This window comes from Miniopterus schreibersii (genome assembly GCF_964146895.1).
Source record: "Miniopterus schreibersii genome assembly, chromosome: 2".
NCBI classification, from domain to species: Eukaryota; Metazoa; Chordata; class Mammalia; order Chiroptera; family Miniopteridae; genus Miniopterus; species Miniopterus schreibersii.
Genome location: NC_138102.1, coordinates 96,726,529 through 96,749,242, shown reverse-complemented (window position 1 = coordinate 96,749,242; position 22,714 = coordinate 96,726,529). Strand labels below are relative to the sequence as shown.

The 22,714-nt window shown below is 36.3% G+C and overlaps 1 protein-coding gene across 8 annotated transcripts in view; it reads left to right on the top strand.

Annotated features, from left to right (window-relative positions):
• The first annotated feature begins 1,188 nt into the window (after nt 1–1,188).
• Nucleotides 1,189–22,714, top strand: part of N4BP2L2 (NEDD4 binding protein 2 like 2) — an 83,875-nt gene continuing 62,349 nt past the window's right edge. Inside the window, exons 1-6 of one of the 8 annotated variants that reach the window (XM_081125287.1) lie at nt 1,189–1,384; nt 2,385–3,640; nt 11,152–11,276; nt 17,096–17,184; nt 17,549–17,625; nt 20,044–20,190. In XM_081125287.1, the coding sequence (XP_080981413.1) occupies nt 2,385–3,640; nt 11,152–11,276; nt 17,096–17,184; nt 17,549–17,625; nt 20,044–20,190 (1,694 nt within the window). In that variant the 5' untranslated portion in view covers nt 1,189–1,384. Of the gene's footprint in view, nt 1,385–2,384; nt 3,641–11,151; nt 11,277–17,095; nt 17,185–17,548; nt 17,626–20,043; nt 20,648–22,714 lie in introns of those variants that run through there. The other 7 variants (XM_081125286.1, XM_081125288.1, XM_081125284.1 and 4 more) reach the window with 7 other exon arrangements.

Here is a 22,714-nt window from a genome sequence, read left to right as displayed (position 1 = left end):
TGTAATATCCTGAAAAGCACACTTCATTTATATGGTTGTTTCCAGGGAGGATGCATAACTTGAATCTAATCAGGAGGAAACGTCAGACAAATGTCAATGTGGGAATTTGTATTTGAGGAAGAGTCTTTGTAAGGAAATGCATTACTTTGTTGAGCCCTCTTTTTTCATAAGGCTGTTAAATAATCAAATGCAAACATTCCATACTGTGACTTTAACTATTATATTTATAAATTAAAACACTAGGACACCAAAAATTTATTTAATTCTGAAGAGATTAGCAGTTTCCCTGGAGGGACTGGGAAGACTATGGGGCAGGGAGTGGGTATAGGGAATGGGGATTCTTCACTGAACATCATCAGTTGTTCATTTCGTATCTTTCTTTTTTTTAAATTATTTTTTATTAAATTGATTTAGAGAGAGAGGGGAGGGAGGCATTATGCATTCATTGGTTGCTTCTTGTATGTTCCCTGACAGGTATGTGGGGAGGTCAGCATTTAACCTTCAACCTTGGTGCAGGAGGACACTCTAAACAACTGAGCTACCCGCCAGGGCCCCTATTTATTTCTAATTTAACAAACACACAGCTCTCTTTACCAGGCGCCGTTCTAAGCGCTTTTCACATACTGTACTGACTTTTTAATGGGAAAGCTCAGTAATTGGTCTTTATCTCCCAAAACAAAACACATATATGGCACTACGTGATTTTCTCATAAACATTTTTATGTGTTGTCAAGGCTCCGTTGCAGCAATTTTCTACTTTGGCGGAAGAACGCAAACCTACAATTACTGACTGGTTTTCTCGTAATAATAACGTGCGCAGCCCTACTTTCGATACCAAACGTTGAGTTCCATTTGAAAAACCTGATTCTTTGTTAAAAAGCCTTAAAAGCTTAAAAGCACTGAGAGCCGTTTACGTATATTTTTGGGGTGCAGGCACTCACGTTCTCTTTTCCTTTAAGGGTGATTCCCACAGCACGACGCTGTTCCGGCCAAAGTTGGAGTTTCTAAATAACTTCCGGGCTCCGGTTCTAGGAACCAGTTCCGGGTTGTTTGTGGTTAAACTCTCCGGCTCTAAGAGGCAATGGATTCTCGGAGACCAGATTTCGCCCGGAGAGACGTGCACACTGGTTTGACGCCGGACTTCAATTCCAACAATTCCCAGCGCGAGTCCGCGATTTCTTCCGGGTCACTGTGAGGTGAGCGCCATTTTGCGCTCTGGGGTGGGTGACTCGTCGCATAGATCCTCAGAATTGGGTTTTCAGCTCCTCCAGGTTTCTGCTTTGGGACCGCGTTTCCGCGTTTCTTTCAGCGTCTCCGAGGCCCGTGTCTTTCCAAAAGACGGTTTTATTGTGAGGTGAAGATCAATGCGGAGCTGTCGGGTAAGGTGAGTAAACACCTTATTTCAAGTGTGTGTGTGGGAGAAACCGACGTTTTCGGTTTCTTCCTTCTAACGTCGGAGATGTGGGTTCTCGCTGGCATTTTGTCGGACCCTTCCGTTAGCTATAAACGAATTATTCGCAGAACCGTTGGGACCGAGAAAGCAGTGACGCACTTTCGCCCAGCCTCCCTGGGAGGCCGTGGGGCGCTAGATTGTGCGCAGGCCGCGCTTTGTTGCCACAGTCCCGTTTCTTCCTGGGACTGTTCTGATGTTTCGAATAAGGAAACTGGAAGCCGAGAGGTGGCCGAGTTGCGGCTGTTTCCGGGAGTTCGGCGTTCTTTACTGTTGTGTCTTTCTCGAGCCTCTGACTGATCGGTGCCGTTCTCTGTTCTCCTTTTTGCCTTTTTCTTCGTGTTGGAAGAACACCAGAGAGCGGGCAGAACGAAGAAATGTCAAGGGAAACAGTTTATCCTCGAGATGGACCCACCATCTGGAAAAGGGCGTTTTGATTTTGGGAGTTGATAGACGTTCTTCTCTAGACAAAAATAACATAATTTCCGTCATTTTCAGTGCAGCCGAAGTATTTTTTTTCTGTTAAATGAATGAGGGCACCCACTTGGAAACCACGTTTACAAACTCGCAGGAATGGAGCCCACAAAGACTGGCATTTACGTTAACTTGGCGTTTGATAGCTAAGGAGATGTGTTCGTCTGAGGTTGGGGAGCCGGGTCCATTCACTCCAAAGGACATAGTGGCTTTAAATAGAAGACGTTTATGATGCAGTTTATTGCAGCTAGTTTGGATATGTGTCAGTTTGGTTTGCAGATTTACAATACTTAAATAGTGGCGATAAAATTACAATTTTATAATTTTTATATTTTGGGAAAACGTTACCATTTACTATCACAAATTTAAGTGCTTTTTTCTATTTTCTTGTTTCTGAATAAACTTTTGTTTAGATTTTTAAAATACCAGCTATTAATTGTATGATTTATGTGCTCCTCAGATGCCTTATGGTGAAATTGAAGCTAAATCCTTGGGACATGGGGAAGATCTAACGAGTGAACCATGCCATAAAAGATTGAAGTCAACTGAAGAGTCTTTTGTTTTCCCTCATCATGGTAGTTCTGATTTTCACAGAGTCCAAGTGAAAGCTGGAAATGATTGGACCCCTTTGACCATCATTGATGTCAGACGACATAGTTCTCCTCAGGAGGACAAAGCCAAAACTACAGATTTGCTGAAACTTGTGCATGATGAGATGCCAGCTAATAGACCAGCTGTTACTGAGCCCATTGACTCACAAGTTTTACAGGCTGCAAGTCCCCCATTGGTATCCACAGATGATGAAATATATAGCACAAGTAAAGCATTTATAGGACCCATTTACAAACCCACTGAGGAAAAGAAATGTAATGAAAGGAGGAATCAAGCAGACACTATCAATGGTATAGATGGCAAAGGAGGACAAGAAGAGAAACAGAAATTTAACTGCAAAAAATCAGCAATTGATAATGAATTATTCCAGTTTTACAAAGAAATTGAAGAGCTTGAAAATGGAAAAGATGATTTGGAAGGCAGTTGTAAGGAACCCGAATCCTCTGAGGAACAATTTATTTCATACTTTCAGGGCCATAATAATGATCTGATCAATTATGAAGAAGAAAAAGGAGATCTTACAAATGATCTCCAGCCACATTGTGGTTATCAACAGTATGTGGGGAATGAGGCAGGCAAATATTCTTGTCATGGACAAGTAATACCTACATTTTGTGATCTGTCCTTTACTTCCTTCAGGCCTGAATGGCAATCAGTGCATTCTTTTATAGTACCCCCAGGTCCTCCTCTTCCCAGTTATAACTATCATTTAAATATTCAAAGATTCAATGCTCCACCAAATCTACCATCAAATATTTTCCAGGCCCAAGGTGACTCTCAGATTCGAAATGGATGTTATGTAAATAATTGTCATGTTAATTGGAATCGTTTAACTTTTGATCAGAACAATGAATATCCTGACTGTAGTGAGAATATCAGTAGTGATCTTCCCTATGGAAATGGCTACACTATACAAGATGGATATGTGAATAATGGTTTTTGTGAAACCAGTGAAGGATGCTGGAAAGATCCTTCTATGGACAAGCATAATAGAACAGAAAGGTTTATGAACCAGCAGTTTCAAGAGGAAAAGTTAAATAAACTGCAGAAGTTACTTATTCTTTTAAGAGGCTTGCCTGGTTCTGGGAAAACAACGTTATCTCGGTAAGTAAAGGATACAAAGTGAATACTTGGTAATTCATTACTTTAAAATCGTAAATGATAGTTGTAATTAGTGACAAATACTTTTATGTTTTTAGTAGAAAGTTTTTGTTATTCTTGAGAATGGCATCTAACTGTGTGAATATTTTAAAAAGATGTTTTCTGATAGAGGAAGGGCAAATTGGCATATCTGTAGTAATTGCTAAGGCCTTTAATAATAAATACACCATGTGTAATTATGACAGTGGTGGCCTTCACTTTTTTTTTTTTTAATCCTTACCCTAGGACATTTTCTCCATAGGTTTCTAGAGATAGTGGAAGGGAGGTAAGAGAGAGAGTGAGAGAGAGAAACAGAAACATCGATGTGAGAGAGAGACATCAATTGGTTGTCTCCTGGAGGTGCCAGGACTGGGGCAGGTTCGAGGTTCTTGCCCTTGACCAGGAATCTAACCTAACACACGTTGGTCCTCAGGCTGACTCTAACCACTGAGCCAAACCGGCCAGAGTGGCCTTCACTGTTAGTCAGCTATTTAAGAAGAGTTGGGCTTAGATTCAGTTATTTCACTTTATGACAATGGACATGTTTTGCTGTCTGTTAATAGAATGAGTAATACTTGAGAAGCAAATGAGATAACCCAAGGAAAGGAATTTTGAGTGTTTTAAGCACTGTGCCCTGTTTATACCATTGACTGGCAGAGGGAACCCTTTTTTGTGTTTTTTTTTAATTTAAGGAGTTTGAAGTGAGCAATATACAGCAGTGGGCAGGCAAAAGAAAGTTGACAGTTATTTGTGTAGAAAAATAATACAATAATTAATAAATAATAATATAAGAATAATCTGTTTCTCATACAACTGTAAACCTGCTTTTACCCACCCCTGTATGAATTAATGGAGTTAGAACTAGTAATGTTTTCCCTACCAAAAATATTTCAAATTCATGTTTTTGTTTACATTTTTAAAAAGAATAGTGTTTCACTCTAATACATTTGTGCAGTTGTGAAAAATAGCACAAAGAAAGACAATACAAATTCTTTACAATTTATGTAGGATGATGGAAGATTTATGCCAGATAAGGAGAAAAAGAAAATTTATGTGGTATCTTTGTGTGAGGATAAAAAATTCCAAGGAACCATCTTGTAAATGTTTTATATTTACTTGCAAGATAAACCTGCACAATCTAAACAAAAGTTTCTTTAGAAGCAAGAAATTAGAGTAAGATTAAATTTATGATATAGACATTTTAAACTAAATTGTAAGCTGTGATCGTTGTAAATGAATTTGTTTATTTTAGATCCTTACTTTTTTTTTCCTTTTCAGTGAAGATTTTGTAAAGAAATTTCAGCTCTTTGGAAAGGATAGAAATTTAGAGTGAAGTTGTCGCAAACATGGGCAATCTTCTAGATTTAGAATATAATATCAGAGAAAAGTATTAGTTGAAATTTGGAAATTTGATTAAGTGATCTAGCTAGGGACAGCTGACTAAGATTTAGAATAAACATAAGAAAGAAAGATTAGGTTTGGGACAACATATTGGGATATGTTGAAACTGAAGGTGAATAAAGTATTGGTAATTCAATATAATTTCAGAGAGATAGTTGTAGTGGGAGATGATAGTGATAATACATAAGTGTATATTTCTATAGTTGAGTGTACATACATGTTATAAGAATGGAGGTGGGTGATTACCATTTGTGTCATGACTTACAATTTACAGAGTACTTTCATATATAAAAATCTGGTGAGATGGATTGTATTCTTTTCACTTTATAGAAGCAGAGGCTATAGAGAATAAATTCAGCTTAAGGGACTTTGGAGAATTTCCTAAAACTGGTAAAAAAGCAAACCAGGGATATAAATGATAGTGTGTTTCTTCCCTGTTCCTTCACTTTAGTATATAATGCATGAGTAGCCCTGTGCCTGACTCCTGAGTTGGAGGAGCTTGATTGAAGAAGCAAGAATATCTCTTTAGGTCAACAATTTTTGAATGAAGCAGGATTGTTTGGGATTGGATATAAAGCCACATACTCTCTGGTGAGGAATGGCTTCCTATAGGAGTTAGTTGTAGTTGGCTTTCAAAATGAGCATTGAAGAAAGAAAGGAGCAGTGATTTGGTACATCAGAGTTGAGTTGATTTGGAGCACTAAATTAAGAGTACTGTTTCGTATTATTATGTGGTAATGACTATAGGTAGATAAAGTTAAAATTCTTTGGGGAATTATTCAAGCCCTCTTCCTTAATTTAGTCCTTACCCACTTTCCTTCTTCATATCTGTCTGCACTTCATATCTACTTGCCCCCCAATGTAGGATACATATAATACTTTTCCATTCATTGTACTCAGGACTTTCCTTATTCAAAGGTTCTCTTTAAATGTTCACATTTCAAGGTTTTGGCTTAGCTTAGCCTTCAGTAATTCATCTTCTGAACTCAGTATTGCCTTTACCACTCTTTGCATTTAGCATAAACTGCCAGTAATTGACCTAAGCAACTTGATTATAATTGGCTGAGGCTTAGTTGTTGATCCACAACTTTACTAACACATTTTAATGAAATCAGTCTTAGATTAAATTCTGACACAAGTACAGACTTTAAATATTTATGAGTAAGCTAAAGTGCCAGCTCCTTGTCCATGTAGGCAAGCTGACAGGACTTTGATAAAAGGTTCATTTGAGGCAATTTCAACAGGTATTTCAACAATTCTAGAGGTAGAATTTTGTTAGCATTGTAGTTGGCAGCACTGTAATCCAAGACACTTAAGGTTTCCTTTAGAAGCTAGAAAGAGCAAGGAAACAGATTATCCTTTAGGGCCTCCAGGAGGAATGCCAGCCTGCCACACTTTTATTTTAGCCCAGTGAAACTGATATCAGACTTCAAGAGCTGTAAGATAATAAATGTATTGTTTTAATCACTAAGTATGTGGTGATTTGTTACAGCAGCATGGGAAACTACTGCATTTATCATAGTTTAAAGAGAGATGGGAAGAGATACACCCCCCCACCCCCGGCTTTTGAGAGATATCTTGGCTTAAACTCCAGAGGAAAGATTTCCTTATCTAGGTCCCTATTCTTAATTCAAGGAGTGTGCAGAGAGTGAAGTGCCCAAGTAAAGTGGTCTTGGGCTAGGGACATGCAAGACCACTCAGTACATAGGAGGTAAAGGATTCATGAAGTATTAGTTTTACTCGCATTTTTCTGGGAAAATCACTTCTGTTTTTAAGTGCCCATGGATGTATTTTAAAAAATAATATACAGTTCTTAAAAATTTCAGAAGTAAACCATGAAAATTAGCTCTCATAGTAGGCCATTTGGGGAATAGAGTTCCCAAAACGGTTTAAGGAACAGGATTGTTCCTTAATTGAAAAAGTATAAGCACATAGTGCACTAATTATCCATGGCTGTGTAACAAATTACCCTAAAACTGAGTTGTTAAAGCAACAAACATTTATTGTCTTTCAGTTTCTGAAGGATAGGAATCTGGGTGTAATTATCTGGGCGTTTCTGGTAAAAGGTCAAACATGCTGGGGTCAAGATGTTAGCTAGAGCTGTGTTCTGATCTGAAGGCTTGTCTAGGAGAGGATCTGCTTGGAAGTTCTCTCACGAGATTGTTGAAAAGACTGGGGCCCTTGTGAGCTTTTGGATTGAGGGCTTCAGTTCCTTACTGGCGGTGGGCCAGAGACTTGCTCTGTTCTTTGCTATTTGGACCTCTCTCCATTTACAACTTGATGAGAGAAAGTGGGCCAGCCATGAGCCCAAGACAGAAGCTACTTTTTTAAGTAAACTGTTAGAAGCTCTGGTTACTGATTGCAGCTGGCACTTGAGGAGGGGATTATACAAGGATGTGAATACCAAAGGGTCAGGTATCATTTTGAGCCAAATGGTTTTGGCTCTTCCACCAGCATTTATGTTACACTGGTGGCCTGATTGCTATAATTAGTTTCTTTCCTGACTTGTTTAATAGCAAATCACCAAGGTTGTGAGAATTAAGTGACATCATAGAAATATATGAAATGTTTGGCAGAAAGACAGCTATTTTGAAAATATACAAATCAGATGGCCTGTGGCCCACATCTTTTTTATTTTTTATTTGTATTAGATACTTGATTTTTCAGAGTTCTAAATTTGACATTTTGAGAATCCATTTTAGTATCTGACTTCACTTGTAAGAATTCTGATAGAATCTGACTAAGAATTTTGAAAATACTAATATTCTTAAATAATTTATTTTTTGTTCAAGTAGTTGGTATGACATCAGATATATTTGGATTGATATAGACATTTTAAAAATACAAGTCCTCAAAAGAAAGCTTCGCAGTTTGAAATAATTCAGGGAATTTTAAAAGGCTGCATAAGCAGGCTACGCTGTCTGGGAGGAAAAAGTCTCCAAGCTAAAATTATTTGCTTAATTATACAGTGGAACCTTGGTTCTCGAACTTAATTAGTTCCCGGAAGGCTGTTTATGAGTAGCGATTTGTTTGAAAACTGAATCACTTTTTCCCATTAGAAATAATGTAAATTGAATTAATTCATTCCAAACTCCCAAATGATTCCTTGTTTTAACCTTGCTTATATGCAGTACACGTTTAAGGTACTATTTAATCTAGAAACAAATACTCCTTTTCTTAAATTTATCAAACCACCCCCTACTAGCCTTAAGTGAATCACTTTCAGCACTTGTTCCAGGGGTGTTTCAGGAGGTCAGTATGTGACATCTTCGCTTTTGCACACATCACTGCTATCGTTTATCCAAATCAAAAACAGTTTTCTGCCTCTTCAGTTGCCTGTGATCATTGTTTCTTTCACACCCTTAACAACATTAGCATTTTTTTAAAAAATTGGCTAATCCTCATCCGAGGATGTTTTTCCATTAATTTTAGACAGAATGGAAGGGCAGGTGGGAAGAAAGGAGAGGGAGAGAGAGGGAGAGGGGGCGGGAGGGCGGGAGATGGAGAAAGAAAGAGAAATACCAATGTGAGAGAGAGACAGATTGGTTGCCTCTGGCGTGCAAAACCGTAGCTCAGGATGACTGGGAATTGAACCCAAGAACCTTTGGTGTGCTTCCGACCCTCTAACCACTGAATCACACCAGCCAGGGCAACATTAGCACTCTTGATGGCTTCTTTATATTTTAAAATGGTGCTAATTGTTGATTTTGCCAGCAGTAAAAGCATTCTCTCGTTGCCTGAGAGGTGCTTTTTGGCATGCTGAGGTATCAGCATGAAAGGGTTGTCAGGTCCAAAATCAAAGTTTTGTTGCACAACCTAGACATTTTTTCCATGAACAACTTGGTCGAGAACTGAATTGTTTGAGGTAGGAGACATTTGAGAACTGGGGTTTGTGTATTTATGATGTTCTTCATAAAGGTTTATTCATGCTTGATGTGGACTTGGTTAATGATGTAAATTAATTTACTGCCCTCCCCCCCTTTTTAATTTGGGAGAGGTTAAAACATTTCTTGGACACAAAAGGCACTGTACTCTTACAGTATGGTATTATTAACATCTGAAAATTCACCTGCTAATCAAGTAATAGAACAGAAAAAAACGAAACATAGGGTATCTAGGAGAGCTGGTATCAGTCTTCTGGTACTGTTAAATATAATTAGATATTGTATGATTGCTCAAAATCTTTTTAGAAGATTGAGCTTTGATTTTAGAGAGAGAGGAAGGGGGAGGGATAGAGAGATAGAAACATCCATAGGCTGCCTCCTGCACACCCCCTATTGGGCATTGAGCCTGCAACCCGGGCATGTGCCCTGATCAGGAATCGAACCAGTAACCTCCTGGTTCATGGGTCAGTATTCAGCCACTGAGCAACACCAGCTGGGCTGTAGCATTTTTATATTCTAGGTTACCTGTATAAGCAAATAAGATACCAAATACATGGTATTGTAATATTTTGGGAAAGTTATGGCTGCTTAAAAAGGAAATCGATTACCAGTTTCCCAAACAAACCATTTACTTTCATTTGTTTATTTGAAGTAATTTTAACTAATTCTATGAGTGAAAATGCATATTAAAATTTTTTTTCATTTCAATGTATGTAATTCTATTTTTATTATAAAAATATACTATTTTATTATACACAAGAAAGGAAAGATGATGTTTATCGTAATAGTTAATTTTTTGTTTTGTTTTTTGTTTAATCCTCACTTGAGGGTATTTTTTCCCCCGTTGATTTTTATTTTTATTTTTATTTTTTTAAATTTTTTTATTTTTAAAATATATCTTTATTGATTTCAGAGAGAGGAAAGGAGAGGGAGAGAGAGAGACAGAAACATCAATGATGAGAGAGTCATTGATCGGCTGCAGCCCGCAACCCGGACATGTGCCCTGACCGGGAATCAAACCCTTATCGCCTGGATCCTAGGTCAATGCTTAACCGCTGAGCCACGCCCGGCCAGGCTCCCCCATTGATTTTTAAAGGGTGGGGAGAGGGGGACATCAATTGGTTGCCTTCTTCATGCACCCAGATCAGGGCCCCGGATGGAACCTGCAGCCCACGTACGTGCCTTTGACCAGGAATCAACCCAGGTTGATGCTCTAACCAGTGAGCACACCAACCATGGCTGAAATCCTTTTATTTTTTACTAGGTAGTACATATTCTTGAATCATTTCAGGACAATATTCCTTTGTTCTCAATCCCTTCTACCACTTTCTACTCCCCTCTGCCTCTCAGAAAATTATAGAGCCATATCCAGTTGCCTAATGGTTGAGGAAAAGGATAGAAATAACAAAGTACTTTTGTTATTGTTGGATCCAAATCTTTGTCTTACTGTGTTTTCCCTTTTCTCAGCAATACTGTCTCTTTCTTGAGTCACTAGTCATGCGAATTCTCTGACACTCTTGAATGCTTATTAATCTTGCTACTTAGAAATTTAAGATGATCATATTGTGAGAATAAAGTTTGATTGCCATTGACTTGTTCTGAGAGTGTGTTCTTTAATTACTATTGTTATTTTATTTAGTAATTTAATCTCTTAAAATCTAAAGTTTGATTATACTGTGGAGGATCGCCGGTTGTTTCACAACCTTAAACCTCAAGCTATTTCTGACTCCTACTTGTTGATTTTACATTTGTGCTTTATGGAAATGAGTTTATCAAAGCTATCTTGGTTTAAATACAGTTTTCCGCAGATGAATTGCTTGCTTAGGTTACCTTGCCTTTTAGGTTACCTGCTGCGTTAAATTTGGGCAATTTTAGACACCAAATACACATTCACTAAAGTTAAAACATGGACAGTAGTTGACATAATTTTGGGATTTGTTGAAAGACTTTAAAAGTTTTAATGTAAATGTTGCTTTAAAAAAGTTTTTTATATTGGCTATAACTGTCTAGATTTAAGTGTGAAGTGATATGTGAAATCTGAAAGCTTTTTAAGGTTCAGCTCCTGTTATTCTTTTTGCAATATACTTACAGGTATGTACCCGAAGTTCATTTAATAAGCTTTCCTGTGTGGCTTATTTCTGATGGCTATAGATTTTATAAATGGCACTTTATGATTTCTTTTATTAACAGAATTCTGCTTGGGCAGAGTCGTGATGGCATTGTGTTCAGCACTGATGACTATTTTCACCATCAAGATGGGTACAGGTATAATGTTAATCAACTTGGTGATGCCCATGACTGGAACCAGAATAGAGGTTTGTTTTGGGCCAAGTCTTCCGGGATAGAATATTTGACTAAGAGTCATAGGACCTGGATTTTTATTCTTGACTTGACTTCTACCAGCTGAACGACTTTCAGAAGCTGTTTGAACAGCTTTGAGACCCAATTTTTTCATCTATTAGGAGCAGTGATACTTGCAGGGTTGTTGTGAAAATCAGAGCATTTAGTTAGAATATTTTATAAACTGTAAGTAGTGTTATAAACTGGTAAAATAGAGGAGTGGAATATTTTTGTAGGCTTTATTTTATATCTCTTGAATAAATTCAGAGAACTCTGATACAGTAGTTATGTAGTCCCAAAAGTTCTTTCCCTAAAAGTAATGTTAATGTTTTCTAAGGCTTAATACAATGCCTGTGAATATTAAAAGTTTTTCTCATTGATATTATTCCATGGAAAGTCTAAGACATTTTTAGAGGCACATTGGTCAATTTCTTTTCATCTTGGATTAGTGGTTCTTAATCTTGGCTGCACATTTGAATTAATTGGGGACCTTTTATCAAAACCTGTACCTGACCCTGGCCTGGTCTCTCGGTTGGTTGGAGCGTCATCCTGTACACCAGAAAGTTGCAGGTTCAAATCCCTATCAGGGCATATACCTAGCTTGTGGGTTAGATCCCCAGTTGGGGTGCATACAGTAGGCAACTGATTGGTGTTTCTCTCTTTCTTTCTCTGTCACTCTCTCCCCCACTTCCCTCCCCCCTTTCCTCTCTCTCTAAAAAAAACCTGTGCCTGAGTTGGCCCCAGAGATTCTGGTTAAGTTGGTCTGGACTGTAGATCTAAGCATTGGCGTTTTTTTGAAAGTTACCCAGATATTCTCATGTTGTAGTCAGATTGAAAACTTGGTCTAGAACTATGTAAGTAAATGGCTATAGTATAAGTAATTTATTTTTTAATAGATTAAGAATGCATTGATTATTAAACAAATTGATTTTATTAAGAGAAAATTTAAACCTAGAGTCAAGAGATTACAATGAACCCCATATACCCATCACTCAGAATTATCAGTTACCATATCAGTTGCCATATTGGCTTTATTTTTGTTTTCACTCCTCCCCTTTTCTAATTACTGAAGTATTTTGAAATAGTTCTAGACAATATACTTTATGCATTTCAAATTAACCACCTTCTTACTTAGTATGTTGTTTAGTGCCATCATCACACCTAAAGGAAAACACAGAAAAACAAACCAATTCCTAGACAGCAGGTAATACCCAGTCTTTAATCGATTTTCCCCTGTCGTCTTAACTATTTACTTACAGTTGTTTGAATCAGTATGCAAACAAGGTCCTTACAGTACATTTGCTTTTATGCTTCTTTTGTTTATCTGTAGCAATTTCCCCGCTTTTTACCCTCATACCATTAACTTGTTGATGAAACTTGGTTGTCTTGTAGAATATCACATATCCTGTAGTTGTCTTTTTGCTTCCTTGTGTTGACGTAAGAAATGTCCAAACTTGTAAGAATTTTTATGAGTTTATTTGAGCCAAACTGACTACAGTTGCCAGGAAGCAAATCAATGGATTGAGGAAATGCTCTGGAAAATACCAGATTTATTACTTATTTTATACATCAGAATCAAAGGGGAAGTTGTAGGGGGTTACATGAAATCTGTTGGTGATAGATTAGAGAGGTGGGAGAAAGCAAACTGGGGAAATCTCTGAGATTGGATAAACAGTAAAATGGATACACACTTATTTTACATTGGTGGTTATAGGATAGTTAACAATTAACATTTACAGCCCATACAGATAGTATGTGAGAACCAGATAACAAAGAGGGGTTCTGTGGCCTTGTGCTCTGATGGGAGATTGTGCCCTGAGGGATCTGGAAAAAGGGGGATTACTGTGACATTTCAAAGGCTTATTATGATAGATACAAAAGACAGTAGACAGGCCCAGTTAAGGTAAAGATTGACCTTTGTCTAGGAAGATACTGTCCTAGGACATTACTACCCACCATGACTCACTTTTAGTTAGGAATTTTTAATTTCAAAGCATCCTATGTGGTTACTTTAGGTCTGCGAGTTTGTAAGGCTGCCATGCAGGCCTCTCCTGAACTTGTCAGGTTTAGATTGTTGGTCGCTTTTTCGTCCACACTTGTAACCATTTAACTTGTTCCTCTTTTTCCTATATTGCTTTAAATGGAAGTTAGCTCTAGACTGGAGGATTTATTAGGCTCACTTCTTTTTGCAGGAGGAAAGCAAAGTCTGGTTATCTCATTTTTAGTGATGCTAAGAATGCTCGGTAGCTTCAAAGGGACAGCTTACTCCCTCCATTATCAAGTTTCCTATCAACCTTATATTGAATGGTTTTATCCAATAGTGAAATGTTTCCTGAATCATTTCTTTCATTAAGGGTTGCAAAATGGTGATTTTCTAGGTCTGCTGTTCCTTCCATGTTTTGTAGCTAGAATTCTGTAATGAGAACTTCCTCTCAACTAGAACTAGCAACTAGGGTCACCCTAAAGTATAGTATGTACAGGAAAAACAGGATAAATACTTTTTTAAAAATTGTCAATTTTCAGAGTAAGGAATTTCAGGGAGGATATTTTTGAGTAAAAAGTTTTGCTATGTTGCAGTCCATGGATTCACAGGAAAGTTTAAATGTCAGATAAGTTTGATTTTAAGACTATTTCCTAGTATTGGTTCTATGACATTGTAGGATTTCTCCAAATATATTAGAGAGTGGATAAAAATCCCCCCAAAATGTGTTTTTGATTTCTAAAAAATGCCATAGGACATTATTGCCCAAATAAAATAATGCTGGTATTGCAGTTCTCCAAAATGTTTGATATTATTGGCCTAAAGTTAGGAGAAGAGGAATATATGGTAAGTGGAATGAATAAAGGCAGTGGTCAGAGCCAGTATACCGTTGGTGGACTGGGAAGCTTGTTTGTGTGGGACATTTTTCATTTTTCCTGCAGAATTAATCTAGAATTTTCATTAAAAGTTTCATGCCATGTGAATTATATGCTGAACAAAACAATGGCTTCTAGATAAACTACTCGTTTTATTAGTATAATATGGACTTTTTCTAAGTAATTTCTACCTTTTTAAGGTAATGATAACTAGCAGTTATTAGCCATTTTGAAATTAAAGCATGACTTACTCTAATTAGGGCAGAATTTCTCTTTTCAACAAATATTTATTGCATACTTTAAATGCTAGGCCTTGCCCGGCCAGGCGTGGCTCAGTGGTTGAGCATCGACCTAGGATCCAGGGGATTGGGGTTCGATTCCGGTCAGGGCACGTGCCCGGGTTGCGGGCTCGATCAATGACTCTCTCATCATTGATGTTTCTGTCTCTCTCTCCCTCTCCTTTCCTCTCTCTGAAATCAATAAAGATATATTTTTTTAAAAAATAAAAATAAAAAAAATAAATAAATGCTAGGCCTTATTTTGGGAATGTCTGCCTCATTTTATTAGAAAAAGAATCTAAATTCATCTTAGACTACTTATAAATTGAATACACCTCCCAGGTATCATTATTCTCTTTTCTCTTTCTTAGAATATGGTGGTTAATTTAAGAAAATGATGCTTATTATTTGGGTATTCAAACATTGTTTCCTTAGGAGCTCTATTCTCCTGGAGTGCCCTAGAATGTGGTATTGGATGATGATGATTCAGGAAAGAGGATGATCTCCCCATTATTTGGTTGATAAACTCTTCTTCTGGAACATAACTACTTGGAGGTGTAGGCCTATCAGACATTAGGAGAGTTACTTTAATATGGTGGGGGTTTTTTGGTGTTTGGTTTTTTTTTCATCTAATCCATCTCCCTTGCTTTACAGGGCCTAGAGAGGGGTGTGACCACCTGGGGCACCAACAGCTAATTAGAAGCACATCCTGGACTTGTAATCACAGATAGTTCTCCCTGCAGAGGACCTCAGCCCATCTAGCTCAAAAATTTAATTTCATAGATTGTGGGTTGAAGTCCATGTGTTTTTGTTTTTTTAATGAAAGATTTGATCACATTATGATTGGGGATAGAGCAGTGGGGAGGTGGATAGCATCCTATTTAATATGACCCAAATTCTAAATTTCTATTGGTATTTAGAGACATCTTCTTCCAAATATGTATTCAACCATAGTCATTCCTACTTAACTAACTAACCTTTAGAATTCTGTCTGCCCTGGACCTCTGTATGAATGTTTTCATTATGTAGAATTTACTGGTTTGAAGTCTAAATCCCAAGGAAACTTCTGTATCATTGCATTTTGCCTCAGCCTTTTAGATTTTATTATGGGTTCTTAATTATATTTCTTGTCTGTTTACAATTAAGGGATACACACTCCTGTCATAACAGTGGCTCACTGTGGCAGTGATTCTCACTGCATGGGGAAAGAGATGGTGTAGGGATAGGGAGACATGGTTTTTAAAAGTTCAATTCTATTTCAGCTCCCAGTTTGAGAATCATAGTCTTAAGAAATACTAACCAGTTTTGCTGGGTAGTATAATCTTGGTTGTAGGTCCTTTTCATTACTGTGAAAATTTCTTGCCACTCCCTTCTGGCCTGCAAAGTTTCTGTTGAGAAATCAGCTCGCAGTCATATGGAAGCTCCCTTGTATGTAACTAACTGCTTTTCTCTTGCTGCTTTTAAGATTCTCTCTTTGTCCTTAACCTTTCACATTTTAATTATGATGTGTCTTGGTATGTGCCTCTTTGAATTCATCTTGTTTGGAATTCTCTGTGCTTCCTGGACTTGAATCTAAAAAACATAATAAATGAACGAGCAGAACAGAAATAAACTCATAGATACAGAGAACATTTTAAACAGTTGCCAGATAGGAGGGAGGTTGGGGGGATGGGTGAGAAAGATGACGGGATTAAGAAGTACAAATTAGTTGTTATAGAATAGTCATGGGAATGTAAAGTACAGCATAGGAAATATAGTCAGTAACATTCTAATAAACTATGTCGTGTCAGATGGATACGAGATTTATTGAGATGATCACTTAGTAAGTTATATAATGTCTAATCACTGGGTTGTACACCTAAAACTAATACAATATTTGTATGTCAACTGTAATTGAAAAATTTAAAAATGATCTTTTTAAAAAAGAAATAACCACAAAGTCAGTTGGACTATTAGTATATATACCAACTGCTAGTTGGTATATAAAGTTTTGCCAATAAGTAAGGATAAATCCATATAGCATTTTTTAAAACATAAGTGTTATTTCAAAAGCATTATTTGTGCCCTGGCCAGGTAGCTCAGTTGGTTAGAGCATCATCCCAATGTGCCTAAAGCATTGAAAAATACAGATAAGCATATAGTGGCAAATATTCTCACCACCTACAGATGACTACTTTTGATATCTTAGTAACTCTTCTCAGATCTGACCAAAGTTAGATCATACTTGCATATTGTCTTGCAACTTGCCATTTTCAGTTAACAAATCTCTATCTTTCCATGTCAGTAAATGTTCACATTTCATACTCAGATTATATTCAAATATAGCTTATTCCTGTATTTCCTATAAATGAAAGTTAGCTCTAGACTGAACTCTTCACTAGCTGTAAGTACAACAAAATGTTTTCCCCAAAATGTCCTTTACAGTTAGTCAAAACAAGTATCTGACCTGGAGAATACACACGGCATGTGGTTTTGTCTCCTAATTCCCTTTTAATCTAGCGGAGTCCTGTTTCTCCATGGCAGTGACTAGAGATTGCATAGGCTTGGTGCTTAGTACAGAGATGTAGAAAATTTCTTAGTAATGGAAGTTTAAATTTTATTTGTGTATTTTAACCTAATAGTTCTTTGTTTTTGTTTTTTAAATTTATTTTTTATTTCAGCTAAACAAGCTATCAATCAGGGGAGGTCTCCAGTTATAATAGACAACACTAATACACAAGCTTGGGAAATGAAACCATATGTGGAAATGGTAAATATGAGATATAAGAGTTTTTATATTTTATTCTGGAAATTTTGTTACTTTGATCTTTATTATTAAAACATTGTCCTTGTTTTCTAAAGAGGTATGTTTGTTTACTTAATTTTAAAAATATGGGAATGGTGCTTATTAAGGAATATGCTTATCTTGTTACTTTTGCTTTGACTTGAGGATAGTAATTGGAATTTTCAATCAGTTAAGTGGCCTTAACATTTTTGTAAACCATATTATTTTAAAAGTAAAATTTTTCTTGGTGGAGCAAATTTAGAAGTATTGTCTAAATGAAATTTATATGTACCTTTTTACTTTAAGAAGTATTCTCTGGCTTTGTGTTTTCTTCCTTTCCTCTGTGTAGGCCATAGGAAAAGGATACAGAGTAGAGTTTCATGAACCTGAAACTTGGTGGAAATTTGATCCTGAAGAATTAGAAAAGTAAGACACTCAAGTTTATTTTGAATATTTTCTTTCTTTTCTATGTCTTTACTAGCTTTGCTTGCCATGTCTTTGCTACTTATGATTAGGGACCACTACTACTTACTTTCTGTTAAGAGGAACATTGACTTTAATTCACTGTTTTTGAGGCATCTTGCTTGTTAAATTTTATTAATATTTTTTTGTTAAGTATGTTCGAAGGGAAAATTAGGACTTTTCCCTCTGGTTTTTAGGTAGGCCGCTTCTCTGCATATCCCTTCCAATTTCATCACCTTCCCACTTAGGTCTCATCACCTTTTTACCTGGTGCTTTCATCTTGTTCCCTCTTTTCCATCTTTACTACTATAGCTCCATAACCAAGATCCTTGGGATCAGTGTGTTTTGGAATTCAGATTATTTTTTGGATGTTAGAAAGGTAATACAGTGCATGTGCGTAATCAAAACATCCCCTAGCAGAGTTTGGGCAGCTCATCATGATCTAACATGTTACTATTTCTGTGGCAAATCATAACTAAGTGGTATAAGTAGATAGAAACTCTACATAATCTTTGTCCATTCAAGTAGGCCATGCTGCTTAATGAGTACAGGTCTGGTTAGGTTTTGCTGCCATATGAGTCAACAGAAAACTGAGTTTTCAGAGCATTTTAGGTTTCAGAATTTGTGGTGAGAGATTGTGGACTTGATTACTTTCAACCCTACTCTCAGTACTCACAGTACTAGTTTTCCTGACTATGACTTTTTTCCCTTCATTTTCACACCCCCTCCCCCTCTTTTGATAACAACGTTGAGATATAATTCACATAATTTACAATTTACCCATTAGAAGTGTACAGTTCAGTGGTTTTCAGTATATTCACAGAGTTGTGCACCATGACCTCCCCCTTTTTTTTTAACCATTTTTGTTTTTCACACTGTAATTTGCCCTCTTCCAGCTTAAAGTGTTATTCTGTGTGGTGTCCAACTAATTTCATTCTTTCCCCCTTGTCTTTCATTGTATGGTTACTTTCCTTTTCTGATTTGTATGCCATGTATTTATATATGAATAGATAAACAGATAGATTTACTAATATCTGGTATTATGTACCTGCTCTAGGTGTACTGCACCTCAGGTAGAAGAGAGAGAAGTTTAAATACTAAAGATATTAGGGTTATGATGAACAAATGAGTTGATGAAATACAGTTAGACTTTGTTTACATTTGAGGGACTGTTGAAGTTTATTATAATTCTTAATATAAATTGACTTTACAAACTAAAATCAGTTTAACTGATACCTAGTATAGTGTGCTTTTTTTTTGTATAGAATTGATTGAATATCAAATTTGGCATCTTGGTTAGTCATATCTTGCCAATTTTCAACTTGAGATCTCCTTTTTGGTCTTCTATCTTCTCTCTCTTCTTACCTTGAACATAAGCATGAGTAGTTTTGAAAAGTAAGCATTTCTTCTGTCTCCTTTTTCTGGGAAAAATGAATTAGTGAATCTAGAACTATAACATTAAATGTATAATGTATTCCTGTGTGTTTTGCTTTGTCCAAGTCAAGTTAGGGAAAACTACAAGGGTAAAATAAATTGTAAAAAGTTCTTTGAGGGTCAAAAATAATTTTTAAACCACTTTTTGTTTTCATAAGTAAACACAGAAAAGCACATAAAAAACAAACATATACGTCTTAAATATTTGCTTATAAGGCAAATATTTATTTAACCATTACCTGTGTCATGAGAGCTTTATCAACACTTCAGAAGTTTTTCCATTTCCCAGTAACAATTCCTTGGTAATGACTTTCTTGCTTTTCTTTAAAGCATCTTTTTCCCCCCTAAAACATCTTTTGCTATATAACACCATAGTTTAATTTTGTTTTTTCAAACTTTATATAAATAGAATTATGTGGTACTTATTTACGTCTCATTTCTTTCATTTAAAATAATGTTCGTGAGATATGTCCAAATTGTTGTATCTCTAATAATTTGTATTGATAATAAATTTTAAAAATGCAGTAGGACATATCCAAAAAGAAGTTTTAAAAAGCAATAAATATTTGATAATTGATTTTTGTAAGTCCTACAAGTCTACTCAATTCTATAATTTTCAAAACTGACTCAATCTTTTATTTTGTTATTTAAAAAGGGGAGAGATTAACTCAGTGGTTCAGTGAATTGGTAGGTAGGTCTGTGTGATGAAGGTATAACCAGTTAACATTTTGCTCTGAGTTATGGTATTTTTAAACCTTTTAAAAATAGTTAAAAATTTTGAGAGAGCCAGAATAAATATTTTGGTATAAAATGTGGGTAAATGAGATGTATCTCCTAGTATTTATTTGCAAAATATAATTTAGAGTCTGTACTCTTACTCTAAAACAACTTACTCTCTAAGCCTATAAATTCTTTTAAAAGAATTAAAATCCTTTTCTTTTTTGTTAGGAGGAATAAACACGGTGTGTCTCGAAAGAAGATTGCTCAGATGTTGGATCGTTATGAATATCAAATGTCCATCTCTATTGTAATGAATTCAGTGGAACCGGTGCACAAAAACACACAAAGATTTCCTCCCTCAGAGGAGAAACAGAGGTGGGGAGGTTCTCTAGGCTTACACAATCAAGTCTATGTCACATACAATCATTAAGGTGGCTATTCAGCTAACACATTTGTTGCTTGCCCTTCCAAAAAATTAGTAAGCCTTTCTTGAAGTTTAAATAGTTTTAAATTTTAAAAAGACTACATTGACTTACAGAGGATGTTCTCAGCAGTTGTTTAAATTCTAAAGTGTAAATAAAAATTACATAAAATGGTATTTTAAAGGTTTTTATAATCTTTTGTTGTAATACCTTCGGTTATTATGAAGACACTTGAGTGGGTAAGAACTAGAATGTTTTCTACAACTGAATTTTAAACTAATTTTATCTATTTTGTAGATAGTGTTGAACAGTTTTATATTCATACCCCAAACTAACTTTCCATAAAACTTTAGTATTTTTTCCTTAAGTACATTAAATATATAAGAAATACTATTTTTTTTTTTTAAAGTTATTCATAGCATATTCTTTTAATCTTATTATTTATTTATTTAATCATCACCCAAGGGTATTTTTTACATTGATTTTTGGAAAGGCAGGGGTGGGGTGGGGTGGGAAACATTGACGTGAAAGAGACATTGATTGGTTGCTTCCTTCACCTACCCCAACTGGGGCTAGGGATCGAACCTGTTGTGTGTATCCATGGAAGTGAGATATCTGCCGGTGGAAGTTGGGGATCCCTTTCCCCACTGGGTGTTCCAGGTCGGGTCCTTACGATATCTTGAGAAAAAGAATTTTCTGAGACTCTCACGGGAGGATAAGTGATTTTTATTTGTGTGGAATTATATCCTTGTGTTTCCAAGATCCCATTTCCCTTGATCCAGTCCTGGAAGATGCACAGCTGGGGCTTCAGTAGAGCTAGAAGCAAAGCCAGTGTCCAGAGTTTCCATTCCACAGCGGAGCTGGGTCTGGTGTAGCATTAGGCTAGTTATAGTCCATCAGTCCATTGTGGGGGTTCACATGGCTGTGAACCATGTGGGTGAATGCAGGTGCACAGGAGCATGAGAGCCCCACAAATCAGGCAAGAGAAGAGAGAACTCCTTTGTATAGGAGATTAAATATCTCGTCTTCCCATGCTTGCAGTGGCCACGCCTCCTCTGTTCCCAGGTGTGACTGACAGGCAAGTACCTTCTTTATGTCACCCAGACTTTACTGGACGTGTGTCTATTTGGCCTTCCCTTTGCTCCTTTCCAGTTATTAATAACTGAGTTTATTACAACAGTATCAGTTACAGGCACCATACTTGATTCCCCTGTTCATTATTTAGATAAAATTATGTTTCTGCAAGTTCATCTGTGTGAAGAAAATATTTCTAAGCTAATAATTAGTATATCAGTTAAAACAGAAGTCTTCATCAAATGCCATATAGTAGGTGTATCAATCACCTGGGGAATTTTCTCCATAATACACATACTTATAATATATACAGATTTATTACACTTCTCAAGTCTATCCATTTCTCTCCCACACTCTTTGATTCTGGAATGGACAAATAGGGAATCTCTATATAATTAGGAAAAGCTCCTCAGGCTAGTCTGATATGTATCATTTCTCTCTATTTAGCACAGTATAATTCTAATATAAAAAATATATTGGACGGTTACCTAGCATTATTAATAAGATTAGTTCTGTAGGATATTTTATTTCTCCTGGTTTTAATTTTTTTCTAAATATGTTTTTATTGATTTCAGAGAGAGGAAGGGAGAGAGGGATATAAACATCAGTGATGAGAAAGAATCATTGATTGGCTGTCTCCAGCACACCCCTACTGGGGATCGAGCCTGCATCCAGGCAGGTGCCCTGACCGGGAATCGAACTGTGACCTCCAGGTTCATGGGTCAGTGCTCAGCTATTGAGCCACACTGGCCAGGTGGTTTTATTGTTTTTGTAGAGCCAACCCATATTTTGTATATGTGTCACTGGATAGTTTTCTGTTTCAGATTGTGTTCCTTCACTTAAAATTTAAAAACTGAAATGAAATTTATTCACAGAGATCTTGTAATTCATCCTAATCTTTGCTTTTATTTACTCTTTTTTTGGGGGGGGAGGGGGCAGAAAACCCCAGCTAATCACATGCTGTTTTAAAAAAATAATCATGATCCTTCATACGTTTTACATGCCTATATTTCATGGCCTTAATTTTGTCCTAAACCAGCCCATCCTGAATCTATAATCTTTCATTATATGTTGTTCTAAAATATTTTGCTATTCTTTTCAACTTTACTTAAATGTTCTTCCATGTCTTCATATTACTTTTAAGTAGTATTAAGTTGCAGGGCTCAAAACTAAATAAAGTGCTCTCAACAAGTTCTTTATTACATATATTTCCTTTAGTGAGATATGAATATGATTTCCATTTATTTGTACTGTTCAAATGCTGTTTACGCTTGAATGTGTATTGCCTTGCTTTTTCTTGTTTAACACATATGTGTGTTTGTGTGGATTTGTTCATCCTAACTAAATATGATATACTAGGAATGTGCTAACTCATGTTTTGTGTGTAAATGTAAAATATATCT